This window comes from Cetorhinus maximus, chromosome 1, assembly GCF_964194155.1.
Source record: "Cetorhinus maximus chromosome 1, sCetMax3.hap1.1, whole genome shotgun sequence".
Lineage (NCBI taxonomy): Eukaryota > Metazoa > Chordata > Chondrichthyes > Lamniformes > Cetorhinidae > Cetorhinus > Cetorhinus maximus.
Genome location: NC_135879.1, coordinates 40,054,856 through 40,071,105, shown reverse-complemented (window position 1 = coordinate 40,071,105; position 16,250 = coordinate 40,054,856). Strand labels below are relative to the sequence as shown.

General features: G+C 41.9%; 1 protein-coding gene across 10 annotated transcripts in view; it reads left to right on the top strand.

Moving 5' to 3' along the window:
* Nucleotides 1-16,250, top strand: part of kiaa1109 (KIAA1109 ortholog) — a 533,049-nt gene that overhangs the window by 29,446 nt on the left and 487,353 nt on the right. For all 10 annotated transcript variants that reach the window (XR_013576358.1, XM_078539938.1, XM_078539971.1 and 7 more), the window contains exons 3-5: nucleotides 3,947-4,063; nucleotides 4,494-4,572; nucleotides 7,727-7,791. Coding sequence is in view for 9 of the 10 variants with exons in the window: in XM_078539938.1 (XP_078396064.1) it covers nucleotides 3,947-4,063; nucleotides 4,494-4,572; nucleotides 7,727-7,791 (261 nt within the window). In the remaining variant the exon portion in view is untranslated. The remainder of the gene's footprint in view (nucleotides 1-3,946; nucleotides 4,064-4,493; nucleotides 4,573-7,726; nucleotides 7,792-16,250) is intronic.

Below are 16,250 nucleotides of genomic sequence, written 5' to 3'. Positions count from 1 at the left end.
CTACTAATGAATTATTTATGGCAGCTACGAGTCTGTGTGCTTCCTGTAGCAATGAGATGGATATCACCTCTGACGTTTTCTTTCGTCTGTGTGTTGGGCAATGTGTGGGGACGTTAGGGGCGTGGTGGGTTATGGTCTTCATTTCATTGTTAGACTGGTTAGGAGTTTATTTTTATCATCAACCAATTTGTCTGGAAATCTGTTGCTATGTTTAGGTGTCTCCATGCCAATCTACTGCACAATTTACACATGTAGAATTTCTGCTTGTTTGGTATAGAGTGAAAACATTTTTCCTCCATAAGGATATGTTCCATTTATCTAACCAGTCTAGAACAGATGTGCCAAACATATGGCCCGTGGTGTCCTGGTCCTAGTGTTGCCATATGACCCTAAATGAGACACGCAACTCTGAGGCTATGAAAAGCAGCTTTGAAACCTAGTGTTTCAGCAGTGCTTACCTCCACTCAGATATCATTGCCTCCATCAGCTGCAAAGAGTTGGGTCTCACTTAGCAATGAGCAGAAGGTAAAGAGGGGAGAGAGAAGGAGCATGTAGGGTACAGGGATGGGAGACTAATTTTGAGGAATAGTTGAGAGATTTGGGCTTGGGAAAGGGAGAGGCATTTGGGGAGAAGGTGATGGGCTTGGTGGTGAGAAGCAGACTATGGAATGTGGGTTGGAGATGAGGGGAAAGAAATGACGTGGACACGGGATCTCGTATTTCCTGCAGAGCCGAGCACAACAGTAGCAGCAACATATTGATTAAAAGCAGCCAGTAAATGGGTGAGTGAAACCTAGGGACTGCACTGTGGTAAACAGTGAGAAAGACTGTTTCCACTGGTTGACAAATATGGAAATAGAGGCTGAGGATTCTTACTGTACTTAAGGAGCATCATAAGCTTCAATACATGGACGAGTGGGATGTAGCAGGACCAAGTATAAGCTGGCAGTGAGTCATTGTAATGTTTTGGAATTTGCAGGAGGAATTCTGCTCCTCCATGCTCCACGGGAGGGAAAGTAAAAAAACGTTCTTTAGCTTTATCTGCCATTTCTTTAGCAGTCTTCAGTTCCTTAAAGATCACAGTTTAAGCCTTTGTAGAATTGGAAAAATAAGGGTTTTGTCCATTTTGCAAAATGGTCCCAAAACAGATACAATCCCCTTATTTGTAGATTTCAGTTGATCTAATGCTGATTTCAGGCAACCATCAGTGATGACTGAAACAGTGAGGATGGTGCTGCTGGTGCAGATTAGGTTCAAGATCTCACACCCAGAAATTGCTATAAATTGAACCTATTTTACTACCCACCCTTGCCCAAAAATGGTGAACCACATACAAATTTAGACTCCAGTCTGTCTGAATAACCATTTCTGTATGTACCCCACGCCAAGTGTCCAGATTTTCAATCAGGACATCCCTCTGGGGTCTAGAAACTTTGGCATGGACTGGCACAGATGAAGCTTGGGGGTCTCCAATAGAGATATAGTTAGGGTTTGACAAGCAGAAGTGCATAGGTTGCCAGTATAGAATTCTGATAAGCTGTCACTTATGCATACAGCTAAGAATACTCTTCCAGGGTTATCTGAAACCACGTAGCAAGAATGACAGTCCAGTCCTCAGTGAGTGGTTTTTCCCTACCAGATTCTGTTAGTGAGCCAGACTGTTGTTAGGTTAAAAACAAAAAACTACTGCGGATGCTGGAAATCCAAAACAAAAACAGAATTACCTGGAAAAACCCAGCAGGTCTGGCAGCATCGGTGGAGAAGAAAAGAGTCGACGTTTCGGGTCCGCACGACCCTTCAACAGAACTGAAGTATAGTTAGGAGAGGGGTGAAATATAAGCTGGTTTAAGGTGGGGGGCGGGGGGAGAAAAGTTGAGGGTGGGGTGGTTGTAGGGACAAAAGATGTCACAGACAAAAGGCTGTGAAAGCGGGTTTTAGTAAACACCTTGTCAAACACCAGGAGAGAAATGGAAAGCAATGAAGGTGCACAAGGCAGAAGAGACAGGCGGAAATCCTGTCGAAGAACAGAGCAATACTTCTTCAAGGAAGGCATTTCTTGAAGAGAAGTGGCAGTCAATTAAACACAGAGATAAAAACAAAAAACTACTGCGGATGCTGGAAATCCAAAACAAAAACAGAATTACCTGGAAAAACCCTCAACTTCTCTCCCCCCGCCCCCCACCTTAAACCAGCTTATATTTCACTCCTCTCCTAACTATACTTCAGTTCTGTTGAAGGGTCGTGCGGACCCGAAATGTCGACTCTTTTCTTCTCCACCGATGCTGCCAGACCTGCTGGGTTTTTCCAGGTAATTCTGCTGTTAGGTTAGTTAGTTAGGTTAGTCATTAACAACATCCTGGAGAAATCCAGACTGGCTTGGTTCAAGGATTTGAATATATAACCTGTTGGAGAAGATTAACTTAGCTTTGAATTTTAATCATCTGGCATGTCATCTAGGTATAGGATTGAAATATGTTTCTGGATTATGATATCACTGAGGTTACCATTTTAATTGAGATGTATAGTGAAATATGTATACAAGATGTTAATGTTTTACCAGATCTGGATTGCTTTTGACTGACGAAAAATGTGCAAGTTTCTGGATTAATAAATGTAGCATATTGAATCAGTTCTGTTGATTTTGATTTCAAATTGTGATAAACTGAAATTGGGCAATGTTTCCTCTTGCATTTTAAAAAATAATTAGTACTGTCTTATTATTTTTGTTAGCTGGTTTATTTATGTTCCCAATTCCATATTGCAACAATTGATTTGTCTTTTTCATAATGGTGTGGGGTGCAGAAGAGGTTGGGTGTGGCAAGAGAGATAGGATTGGACTGGATGGTGATCCCCTTCACAATAAGCAATTCTGCCAACACTTATTACTTAATCTCAAATAAAAACAGCAAATAAAAACACAAAGACTCAGCAGATCTGCCAGCATATGTGGAGAGAGAAACGGTTAACATTTCAGGCTGATACCTTCCATAAGAATAGCTGTTTGAGCAAGTTATTGGAAGGCAGTTGGTGACCATGTGAAAGAGCTTTGTGTATATTAGTGTTTTCAGGAAAGTGATGAATGAGCAATTGCTACTTGCACTTTGCAATACCATGGCGTCTTTCCTGTGAAGTAAATTAGGGCATGAGTGATGATTCAGTTAAGTTTTTCTTCTTTTCCTCCTTTCCTTTTTCTTGTATCATCCCATATTTAATGCACTGCAATTGTTGAGTAGCCCCTACCAATGACCTAACGTTCTACTTTACCTAATATATAAAATTAGTTTAATAGAATTTCACTCCAGAAATTTCATCTCTGAGCTGGAGGGATGTGTCTGACCCTTAGATTTTCATTTGTTGACAGGATGTGTGCGCCTCAAATCATTAGTAATGGATCACCACTGTATCACAAAAAAAAATTGACCTTCCTTTACTATTTCTAAAATTACTTTGATAGTCATCTTAAATGGTTACAGAGTAATTTGTAAGGTTAAATTTAAGAACAGAACTGAGATTTGATTAAAAAGTAATCTCTGCAGGAAATTATTCAGTTTTATAATATAAACTTTCTCTTCAGTTAGCATGTCAAAATAGTTATACATATTATAAATACAATATGTATATCATTGCAATGTGCTTATTTACTTGATTTTAAAAAAAATCTAGGCAAGAGCAAATTGATGGTTGTTATAACATCTTAGAAAATGTTTGTTCCGAGTAAGAAGGTTTTTGGGTTTGAGTGCCATCCAGTGAGCTAGGCATTATGATTGATGTTCCAGAGTAGTATTTAGGGACTGCTAGATGGTCTTTGGTGCCATCCTTTGATTTTTGTGGGACTTGTGTGCAATTGTCTACTGTATTTACCCACTTCAAGCTATAATTCATTGGATATAAAGCATTATGAGTGATGTGATAAGGCATTTGACTAATGTGAGTTTTTTCTTTACAGCTACAATCCTGTCATGTGGATGGATAATTTATCTGACTTACTACAATTCCCGTAATTTAGGACTGATACTGACTCTGGTTCTTAACAGGCTCTATAAAAATGGATATGTCCACATTGGTGAGTTTTTTAATTTATTTATTAGTTCATCTGCACAGAGGCAGATTGAGGATTTATTCAGAAGAGATATTAACGTTTATTTTGTTCTATTGCTGATTCAGGACAAATGGATTTTTTTCTTTCATTAGAAATATTCTGTTTTCTGGACATTCTGCAGAAGCTGGTAAAATTTTTAAAAAAAAAAGTAGTTTTAGAATATCTATTTACGTAAACAATCTCCTGGCTTTCACTCAATTTACATGTGTGCGACAGTACACGGTGGAATTATACAATGTAAAAAAAAAATGTCACTTGAGCATTGTTATTCAGACATGAGCCATATATCCTGTGAACATGGATAACAAATGAAATGTTGTTTCTTCATATTTTGTTTAACAAACCTTTTGATGATACTGTATTAGATAAGCTGATTGCCTACCTTTTCTAATAGGTTCATTTTCGTTCTCTGTACTATCTGGAAAGGTCATGTTTCGTGAAATATATTATATCAATGAAGACGTGTCTATCAGGTAAAAGCTGATTCATGTGGAAACAAAGTTAAACAATTATAGCATACACTTCCTTTGAATTGAGACAGTGTGAATTGAAGGATAGAGCCCAGGTTACAATGTGATGGATACCTCGATATTGTTTATGGACACTTGCATGTACAGAGGGCAAGGTGGGAAATAGTGCTCGAGAGCTTCTGTTGTAGACTTTTTAACAAAAAGTATTATAATTTGGTTCTTAATTTTCTGTCTTGCAACCTCCATGTAACTATGCTGTGGATGTTGCTTTGAAAATCACATTGGCCCAGTCTTGGGGTAGTGGTAATTAGAGTTACTTCACTGAAATATTGGGTTTTGTACCCTTTGTCTATATTAAATTATCTTTATTTTATATTGTATTACAAAAGTAGGGAGATCATGTTGGAGTTGTATAGAACCATGGTGAGGCCACAGCTGGAGTACTGAGTGCAATTCTGGTTGCCACATTATAGGGACGATGTGATTGCACTGGAGGGGGTGCAGAGGAGATTCACCAGGATGTTGCCTGGGATGAAACATTTAAGTTATGAAGAGAGGTTGGATAGACTTGGGTTGTTTTCGTTGGAGCAGAGAAGACTGAGGGGCGACCTGATCGATGTGTACAAGATTGAGGGGCATGGACAGGGTGGATAGGGAGCAGCTGTTCCCTTTAGTTGAAAGGTCAGTCGCGAAGGGGGAAAAGTTCAAGGTGAGGGGCAGGAGGTTTAGGGGGGATGTGAGGAAAAACTTTTTTACCCAGAGGGTGGTGACGGTCTGGAATGCGCTGCCTGGGAGGGTGGTGGAGGTGGGTTGCCTCATATCCTTTAAAAAGTACCTGGATGAGCACTTGGCACATCATAACATTCAAGGCCATGGGCCAAGTGCTGGTAAATGGGATTAGGTAGGTAGGTCAGGTGTTTCTCATGTGTTGGTGCAGACTCGATGGGCCAAAGGGCCTCTTCTGTACTGTGAGATTCTGTATAGCATTTATTGTAATTCTGGTACTTAACTAAAGCCTGGGTCAGGATGCTAATGTAGTATAAATAAAAATTTCTGCGTTCGGTATTTTGAGATAAATGACTATCTATGTTGGCTGTGGTTTTGATGATGCTGTGTATAATATAATTTGATATTGGAGAGCTAGAGTATGGGATTGAAAGGTAAGCATTGGCATCCAATGGAATTTGACTTTTAGTTTTGGTTTGAAGATATAAATTTCTGCTGCTGACACTCTGTGCTGTCAAGCAGGAGGTGTCTGAGAACTGCCCAAGACATTACTTAGTTTTACTTGTACCATGGGAGGCAGTTATCCTGTTTTGGTGGACTAGATAATGTGGACATTTGATTACTTGTTTATTGATATCCTATTATGCTGTCTATGCTTCTTAATTTCTCAGTTTTCTTGTTTCATATTGCTACTTATAAATTAGCTGTAAAATGCTTATTGAAACAAATGAAACTATATAATATTGATATTACAAAAAAAAGATTGTGCCTAAGATCCACAAAATTATAATTTGAAATGCAATTTTGATTTTATTAATCAGATTTTCCGACTGACTTTCTCCAAATAGTTTGCATTATATTTGTGTACTTTATATGTCAGTTTTGTTCCCTTTCCATCCCCAGTTGTCGACTTATGCTGCAGTAGCATTCCACAGTGTTTTCAGCCATCCAGTACCTTACTGTATGAAGGATAGCTATTAGCACATGGTTGCATGTTCAATTTGCTTGTTGACACCATAGTCAAGTCCTAAGCCTGTACTCAACTGATGGCTATACATGTGCGTTTTCCGACAGGAGTCACTGGATATTAATTGGGAGTGGAAACCCTTGGTAAATTCTCCCCCACCTCCACTGTCCAGGATAGTGTGGCATTGTGTAGCACTGCACTGTGGAGATCAGCTATCTCAGTACCGAATGAAATTCAAACCTCATACCTCTGGCGTTTATAATGGGAACATCCACTGAGTGGTTCTATACAATTTCTCAAAGTTCAACAACAAATCTTAATTTCAGTCTCCTTTCTAAAAGATTTTGTGCAAGTATCTTGTGTCCTTCACCCCCTCCTATTTCTCATCCCCTCACAAACATCATCAGAAAACATTGTGTAATTTTCCGGTCCATGCTGATGCGATTCACCTCTACCTTTCTACCTCTCTTGACCTCTCCATTGATTCTAAATTATCCAACACTCAGTACTGGATGAACAGAAATTTTCTCCAACTAACTATCGTGAAGACAAAAACCATTGTCTTCTGACCCCGTCACAAACTTTGTTCCCTTGTCACCACCTCCATCTCTTTCCCTGGCAATTGTCTGAAGCTGAACCAGACTGCACAACTTTGGTGTTGGATCGATTCATGAATTTCCTACCACACGCTTGCACAATCACTAGGACTGCCTATTGCCATTCCATAACATTGCCCTGTTTTGGCCCTACCTTGGCTTGTCTTATGCTAAAACCCTCATCCATGCCTTTGTTACCTCTAGGCGCGACTATTCCAATGCACTGTTGATAGGTCTCCCTAGTGCTATCCTCCATAAATATGAGGCCATTCAGACTCTGCTATCTGTCCTAACTTGCGGCAAGTCTTGTTCAGCATCTCTCATGTGCTTGCGGATTTACAATTAACTCCTGGTTAAGTAGCATCAAAATTTGAAAATTCACATACTTGTTTTCAAATCCCTCCATAGCATCATTCCTCCATATCTCTATGATCTCCTCATGACTTACAGCCCCCAAGATCTCTGGGCTCTGCCAGTTCCTGCTTCTTGATCAATCCCCATTTTAATTAACCAAGGCGCTAAGGTCTGGAATTCCCTCCCTAGATCTCTCCACCTCTCTCTCCCTCTCTTTCCTCTGAAACACTTCTTAAAGCCCAGCTTTTTATACTCTGATCTAACACCTCTTTATGTTAGCCTGCTGTCAAATTTTGTTTGATGGCGCTTGTAAAATGCCTCAGAATGTTTCATCATGTGAATGATGCTATATAAATACATGTTTTTGGTGTTGTGGTATTCAATGAAGTCGAATATATATTATTCAACAGCGTAAGAATTAATCAAGTGTCATGCAGCTATTGCAATGAACATAAGACTGAAGTGTTACTTGCTGCCGTGTTGAATTTTCTGTTGTTAATATTTACTCTGTTAGAATCCAAGATGGATTTCTCATATTCAGATGGTGGAAAATGTACAATCCTAAACAGAAGCAGCATGGTGAGTTTTCATTTTGGTATTTTGATTTTGTGTTTATAATTTAGTTGGTTCTTAACTCAAAACCATTATGTTGCTTCTTAAGATTAATGGGCCAGCATCCATTTAACATTGTGATCTTTCCTGGATGAATATTCTTTCACCTTTTCTATCTTCCAGGAGTTTAGTCATTCTGAGATACATAACCACAAAACATTAATCAGTCTCGTCCATTAGTCAACAGAAAACACAAGGTCATCTTTTTATTCGTTCAGGAATGTGGGCATCACTGGCTAGGCCAACATTTATTGCCCATCCATAATTGTCCTTGAGAAGGTGGTGGTGAGCCACCTTCTTGAACTGCTGCAATCCATGTGGTGTAGGTGCACCACAATGCTGTTAGGGAGGGAGTTCCAGGATTTTGACCCAGCAACGATGAAGGAACAGTGATATAATTCCAAATCGGGATGGTGTGTGTGTCTTGGAGGGGAATTTCAGGTGTTTGCTGCCCGTGTCCTTCAAGTTAGTAGATGTCGCGAGTTTGGAAGGTGCTGTCAAAGAAGCTTTGGTGAGTTGCTGCAGTACATCTTATAGATGGCACACAGTGCTGCTAATTTGTCGGTGGTGGAGGGAGTGAATGTTTAAGGTGGTGGATGGGGTGCCAATCCTGGATGGTGTCGAGCTTCTTGAATGTTGTTGGAGCTGCACTCCATGTAAGCGGAGGGTATTCCATCTCACTCCTAACTTGTGCCACGTAGATGGTGAACATGCTTTGAGGAGTCGGGAGGTGGGTTACTTCCGTAGAATTCCTAGCCTCTCACCTGCTCTTGTAGCCACGGTATTTATATGGCTGGTCCGGTTCAGTTTCTGGTCAATGTTAATGCCAAGGATGTTGATATGTTAACTAATACCTTGTCAATCTTTCCACCCCACCCCCACTAGAGCTGTACCTTGAGTGTCCTGCCATCCATTCTTAATTAGCACTTTTCTTAGATAATATCACCACCTTCAACACCTCTTTGATCCTTTTGTCTGTGACATCTTTTGATTATCTGCTCCTATCACTGCTTGCTTGTCCCTACAACCACCCCACCCTCAACTTCTCTCCCCCCGCCCCCCTACCTTAAACCAGCTTATATTTCACCCCTCTCCTAACTATACTTCAGTTCTGTTGAAGGGTCGTGTGGACCCGAAACGTCGACTCTTTTCTTCTCCACCGATGCTGCCAGACCTGCTGAGTTTTTCCAGGTAATTCTGTTTTTGTTTTGTGATGTTGATAGGGGATTTAGCGATGGTAATGCCAGTGAATTTCAAGCGGAGGTGGTTCGATTCTGTCTTGTTAGAGTTAGTCATTACCTGCCATTTGTGTAGTGAAAATACTATTTGCCACTTGTCAGCCCAAGCCTGAATATTGTCCAGGTCTTGTTGCGTATGGACATAGACTACTTCAGTAACGTAGGAGTTGTGAATGGTGCTGAACATTGTGCAATTGTCCTTGATCATCCCTACTTAAGACCTTATGACGAAGGGAAGTTCCTTGATTAAGCAGCTGAAAGTGGTTGGGCCTAGGACAGTATCCTGAGAAACTCCTGCAGTGATGTCCTAGGGCTGAGAGGATTGACCTCCAACAACCACAACCATCTTCCATTGTGCTAGGTATGACTCCAACCCACGGAGAGTTTTGCCCAATTCCCATTAACTGGTATTGCTGGGCCTCCTTGATGCCACACTCGGTCAAATGTGCCTTGATGTCAAGGGTAGTCACTCTTACCTCACCTCACCTCTGGAGTTCAGCTCTTTTGTCCGTGTTTTGATCAAGGTTGTGATGAGGCCAGGAGCTGGCCCTGGCGGAACCCAAACTAAGAGCCAGTGAGCGGGTCATTGCTGAGTAGGTGACGCTTGACAGCACTGTCGATGATATCTTCTGTAACTTTGCTGATGATCGAGACTTATGGTGTGGTAATTGGCCGGCTGGATTTGTCTTGCCTTTTGTGTACAGGACATACTTTGGCAATTTTCCAAATTGCCGGGTAGATGCAGTGTTGTAGTTGCACTGGATCGGCCTGGCTAGGGGCCCGGCTAGTTCTGGAGCACGTCTTAAGTACTTTTGTGCGAATGTGTTGTCAGGGCCCATAACTTTTGCGGTATCCAGTGCCTTCAGCTCTTTCTTGATATCATGTGGAGTGAGTCAAATTGGCTGAACACTGGCATCTGTGATACTGGAGACCAAACAAAGGAGAGCCAATGAATGTTATCTACTTAGACTTCCAGAAGGCCTTTGACAAGGTGCCGCACAGGAGGCTGCTCAGTAAGCTAAGAGCCCATAGTGTTAGAGGCAAGGTACTAGCATGGATAGAAGATTGGCTGTCTGGCAGGAGGCAGAGAGTGGGGATAAGGGGATCCTTCTCAGGATGGCGGCCGGTGACTAGTGGAGTTCCGCAGGGGTCAGTGTTGGGACCACAACTTTTCACTTTACACATTAATGATCTAGATGAAGGAACTGAGGGCATCCTGGCTAAGTTTGCAGATGATACAAAGATAGGTGGAGGGACAGGTAGTATTGAGGAGGCGGGGAGGCTGCAGAAGGATTTGGACAGGTTAGGAGAATGGGCAAAGAAGTGACAGATGGAATATAACGTGGGGAAGTGTGAGGTCATGCACTTTGGTAGGAAGAATAGAGGCATAGACTATTTTCTAAATGGGGAGAGAATTCATAAATCTGGAGTGCAAAGGGACTTTGGAGTCCTAGTCCAGGATTCTCTTAAGGTTAACTTGCAGGTTGAGCCGGTAGTTAGGAAGGCAAATGCAGTGTTGGCATTTATTTTGAGAGGACTAGAATATAAAAGCAGGGATGTGCTGCTGAGGCTTTGTAAGGCTCTGGTCAGACCACATTTAGAGTATTGTGAACAATTTTGGGACCCGTGTCTCAGGAAGGATGTTCTGGCCCGGGAGAGGGTCCAGAGGAGGTTCACGAGAACGATCCCAGGAATGAAAGGCTTAACATATGAGGAACGTTTGAGGACTCTGGGTCTATACTCGATGGAGTTTAAAAGGATGAGGGGGGGATCTGATTGAAACTTACAGAATATTGAAAGGCCTGGATAGAGTGGACGTGGGGAAGATGTTTCCATTAGTAGGAGAGACTAGGACCCGAGGGCACAGCCTCAGAGTAAAGGGAAGACCTTTTAGAACAGAGATGAGGAGAAACTTCTTTAGCCAGAGAGTGGTGAATCTATGGAATTCATTGCCACAGAAGGCTGTGGAGGCCAGGTCATTGAGTGTATTTAAGACGGAGATAGATAGGTTCTTGATTGGTAAGGGGATCAAAGGTTACAGGGAGAAGGCGGGAGAATGGGGTTGAAAAACTTATCAGCCATGATTGAATGGCAGAGCAGACTCGATGGGCCGAATGGCCTAATTTCTGCTCCTATGTCTTATGGTCTTATGGACCTCAGGAGGAGGCCGTGACGGATCATCCACCCAGCACTTTAGGCTGAAGATCATAAGACGTAGGAGCAGAAGTAGGCCATTCGGCCCATCAAGTCTGCTCCGCCATTCACTGAGATCATGGCTGATCTGATAATCCTCAACTCCATTTTCCTGCCTTTTTCCCCATACCCCTTGATTCCCTTACTGTTTAAAAATCTGCCTATCTCAGCCTTGAATATACTTAACGACCCAGTCTCTTCAGCCTTCTGTGATAAAGAATTCTACAGATTGACTGACTACCCTCTGAGAGAAAGAATTCCTCCTTATCTCTGTTTCAAATGGGCATCCCCTTACTCTGAGATTATGCCCTCTGGCCCTAGACTCTCCCACAAGGAGAAACGGCCTCTCAGCATCTACCCTGTCAAGCCCCCTAAGAATCTTTTATGTTTCAATCAGGTCGCCTCTCATTCTTCTAAATTCCAATGAGCACAGACTCAACCTCTCCTCAGAAAAAAATCACTCCATCCCTGGGATCAACCTAGTGAACCTTCTCTGGACTGCCTCCAATGCCAGTATATCTTTCCTTAGATAAGGGGACCAAAACTGTTCACAGTATTCTAGGTGTGGTCTAAATAGTGCCTTGTATAGTTTTAGCAGGACTTCCCTATTTTTATACTCCATTCCCTTTGAAATAAAGGCCAACATTCCACTTGCCTTACCTATTACTTGCTGAACTTGTATGCTAGCTCTTTGTGATTTCATGCACAAGGACCCCCAAATCCCCCGTGCTGCAGCTTTCTTCAGTCTTTCCCCGTTTAAGTAATATTCAGCCCCTCTGTTCTTTCTGCCAAAGTGCATAACCTCACATTTTCCCACATTATACTCCATCTGCCAAGTTTTTGTCCACTCACTTAACTTGTCAATATCTCTCTGTAGATTCTTTGTGTCATCCTCACCGCTTGCCTTTCCACCTATTTTAAGTGTCATCCACAAACTTGGCGACAGTACATTCATTTCTCTCATCCAAGTCATTAATATATATTGTAAATAATTGTGGCCCCAGTACTGATCCCTGTGGCATCCCACTAGTTACAGGTGCCATCCTGAAAATGCCCCCCTGTATCCCAACTCTCTCTTCTATTAGTTAGCCAGTCCTCCATCCATGCTAATATACTACGCCCACCACCATGGACTCTTATCTTATTAAGTAGCCTTATGTGTGGTGCCTTATGTGTGGTACCTTATCGAACACCTTTTGGAAATCCCAAAATATTACATCTACTGGTTCCCCTTATCTATCCTGCTTGTTACCTCAAAGAATTCTAATAAAATTGTCAGGCATGATTTCCCCTTCATGAAGCCATACTGACTCTGCTTGATTATATTATGCATTTCTAAATGCTCTGCTATTACATCCTTTATAATAGACTCCTAACATTTTCCCAATGACAGATGTTAAGCTAACTGGCCTATAGTTACCTGCTTTTTGTCTCCCTCTCTTTTTGAATAAGGGTGTTACATTGGCAGTTTTCCAATCCTCTGGGACTTTTCCAGAATCTAAGGATTCTTGGAAGATTACTACCAGTGCATCCACTATCTCTGCAGCTATTTCCTTTAATATTCTCGGATGCAACCCATCAGACCCAGGTGATTTATCGGCCTTTAGCTCCAGTAGTTTCCCTAGTACTTTTTCTTGAGTGATAGTTATTGTATTTATTTCCTCCCCGCACTCCGCCCCACCACTTTTTCCCCATGATTATCTAGTATTTTTGGTATGCTTCTCATGCGAAGACTGATGCAAAGTATTTATTCAACTCCTCTGCCATTTCCTGGTTCCCCATTATTTCCCCAGCCTCATTCTCTAAGGGGCCTATATTGACTTTGGCCCCTCTCTTCCTTTTTATATATTTAAAGAAGCTCTTACTGTCTGTTTTTATATTACTTGCTAGTTTACCCTCAAAAGTTTATTTTCTCATCTTTATTATTTTCTTTGGTCATCTTCTGTTGGTTTTTAAAACTTTTCCAATCCTCTGGCTTACAACTAATCTTTGCCACATTGTATGTTTTTTCTTAACTTCCTTGGTTAACCATAGTTGGTTTATCCCTTTCCTACAATCCTCCTTCCTCACTGGGATATATCTTTGTTGCGAGTCATGAACTATTTTCTGCTGAATTTGTATGCTACCCCAGCACTGATGCCAGTGCCCCATGAACTGAAACCCATTCCTCCCACACCAATCTTTGAGCCATGCATTTAACTCCTTAACTTTATTTACCCTATGCTGGTTTGCCTGTGGTTCAGGTAGTAATCCCGAGATTTTTACCTTGGAGGTTCTGCTTTTTAATTTAGCTCCTAACTGTTCAGATTCTTTCAGCAGAACTTCCTTTCTAGAACTATCAATGTCATTGGTACCAACGTGGATGACGACAATTGGATCCCTCCACTCCCACTCCCAAGTTCCCCTCCAGCCCTGAGGAGATGTCTATAACCCTGGCACTGGGCAGGCAACACAGCCTTCGGGACTCACGCTCACGGCTGCAGAGAACAGTATCTATTCCCCTAATTATGCTGTCCCCTACCACTACTCTGTTCCTATTTCCTCCCCCAACTTGAATGGCTCCCTGTTTGCTCATCCTCCCTGCAGTCCCCGCTCTCATCCCCACAGCTTGCAAGAACCTCATAACTGTTAAACAATTGCAGGGGCTGAGGCTTATTGAACGCTACTGCCTCTCCTGGGTCCTCATACCTGCCTCACCTGCAGTCACACCCTCCTGTCACTGATCACAGACCAAATTCGAATGATCTAACCTTTATCTAAAGGTGTGACCGCCTCCTGGAGCAAAGTGTCCAGTTGACTTTCCTCCTCCCTGATGTGGTGCAATGTCTGCAGCTCAGACTCCAGCTCCTTAACTCACATCCAAAGTTCCTTGAGCTGCAAACACTTACTACAGATGTGTTTGCTCCAGATCACCTTGGTGTCCAGCAGCACCCACATGCTGCAGCAGCAACACATCACCCGTCCTGATATCGCTATCTTATTTAATTAATTAATTACTCTAGTATCCCTGCTCTTTACACTTTATTGAAATTAATTATTTACACCAATATCGATCTTATACTGAACAAGTTATTTTTATGAAACAGAAAATAAAGACTAGAGATATAAACACTAACTATAGATCTTAATTTTAATCTAAAGACTAGAAACACTCACCAATCAGCTGCTCTCCATGCTCTTTTTAAAAAAGTCTCCCCACTCTTTGTTATAAATGAGGTCCACACGCTCGCCCGCTCTCTGTTTTAAATTGGTTGCAAATGCTTCAACCTTGTCTTTTGCACTGATGTGTTGAGCTCCCCCATCATTGAGGATGGGGATATTTGTGGAGCCGCCTCCTCCTGTTAGTTGTTTAATTGTCCTCTACCATTCATGACTGGACTATCACGGACTGCAGAGCTTAAATCTGTTCCATTGATTAAATCTGTTCCATTCCATGGAATTGCTTAGCTCTGTGTTATGAACTAGAGATAGTTTGAGTGAGTTATATTTGTATTTGTGGGTGTTAGGAATGAGTTTTAGTTTTAAGTTTAGTTTGTGTTTCTGTATTGGTGTGTTAAGAGAAGGGGAAGCTTGAGTTTTAGTTTCACTTTAAAAGATGCCTGCATTTTAATTAGATTAAACAACTCTTGAAGTGAATTAAAACAAGCACCGGGTAGAGAAAGAAAATCTATTGTTGCCTAGCAACAGGAGGCCCACACAGACACAGAAACCAAAAGCAGTTTGAGTTCAATTGAAGCTAGCTGCCTGGAGAAGCATACACAGGAGAGGGAACTACAGGAGCTGGTTCCAAAAATTAAAGAAGAAAGTCCCCAAAACCAGGGAATGGAACTGGAAATGTCCCAAGAGGACAGTTAAGACCGAGGACAAGGACAGGAATTTGGAAATGGTCCTGTTAAGTGAAGTTAAAAGCAAGGAGCAGAGAAGACGGCTCCAAGCTTATTGCTTAAAGGGAGAATGCTGCAGGACGCAGACTTAAAGCAAAATAGGCTCGCGAGAAGCCAGAAGATCCAAGGAGACAGCTTAAAGTCGGTAACTTTTTTTTTACTCTGGGCATGCGAAGTGGTGGTGTTCTGTTGGCACAAGAGTGCATGGAAGGCAAGGCTTGAATGCTCCAGGAGAGTTAAAAACCCAGGAGGTAGACCCTTGTGGAAAGCATCTTTTGGGAGAAGATTCCAAAGCAAGTTCTTTGAAAGTGGAGATTGGAAACCCTCGTCCGAAAGACTTAGTTTAGTGAGACCGATTGGGTCACGGTGTGACAAGCGTCTGGGGGGAGTTGATGAGAGATCGATAGCATCTTTTTGGGGTGGCATCTGTCAGAATGTGGTGTGACTGACCACAGATCCCCCATTGAATTACATGGACTGTGTAGTTACTGTGAACATGAGAGTACAGGATAGCTTTTGTAACTTGTGCTATCGTTACAAACCTGTATGTATCTGTAAAAGCGCGGCTGAAGGAATATTGTAAAATAGTTCATCTTGTTTAAATGTTTTATTCTTTTGTTAAAAGTTAATCGACTGACTCCTGTGACTCTGTTCAGTAGCTGCCCTCCACGTTTCTAAACAAAAAATAAAAGTTAGGATCTATCAAGCCACGTTCCACCCTGGGATTTGGTTTGTCCAGTCGTAACATCAGCTGGGATCGTGACATCTGTCTATCGCATGCAGCTTCTGCTATATGGCATGCAAGTAGTTATGTGTTGTAGCTTCACCAGGTTGACACCTCATTTTTAGGTTTTCCTGGTTCTGCTCCTGGAATGTCGTCCTGCACTCTTCATTGAACATGGCTTGATTCCCCCGGCTTGATGGTAATGGTGGAGTGGGAGATATGTGGGGCATGAGGTTACGGATTATGATTGAATAGAATGCTGCTGCTGCCGATGGCTCACAGCACCTCATGGATGCCCAGTTTTGAGTTGCTAAATCTGTTTGAAATCTATCCTATTTAGCACAGTAGTAGTGCCACACAACACGATTGAGGATATCCTCAATGTGA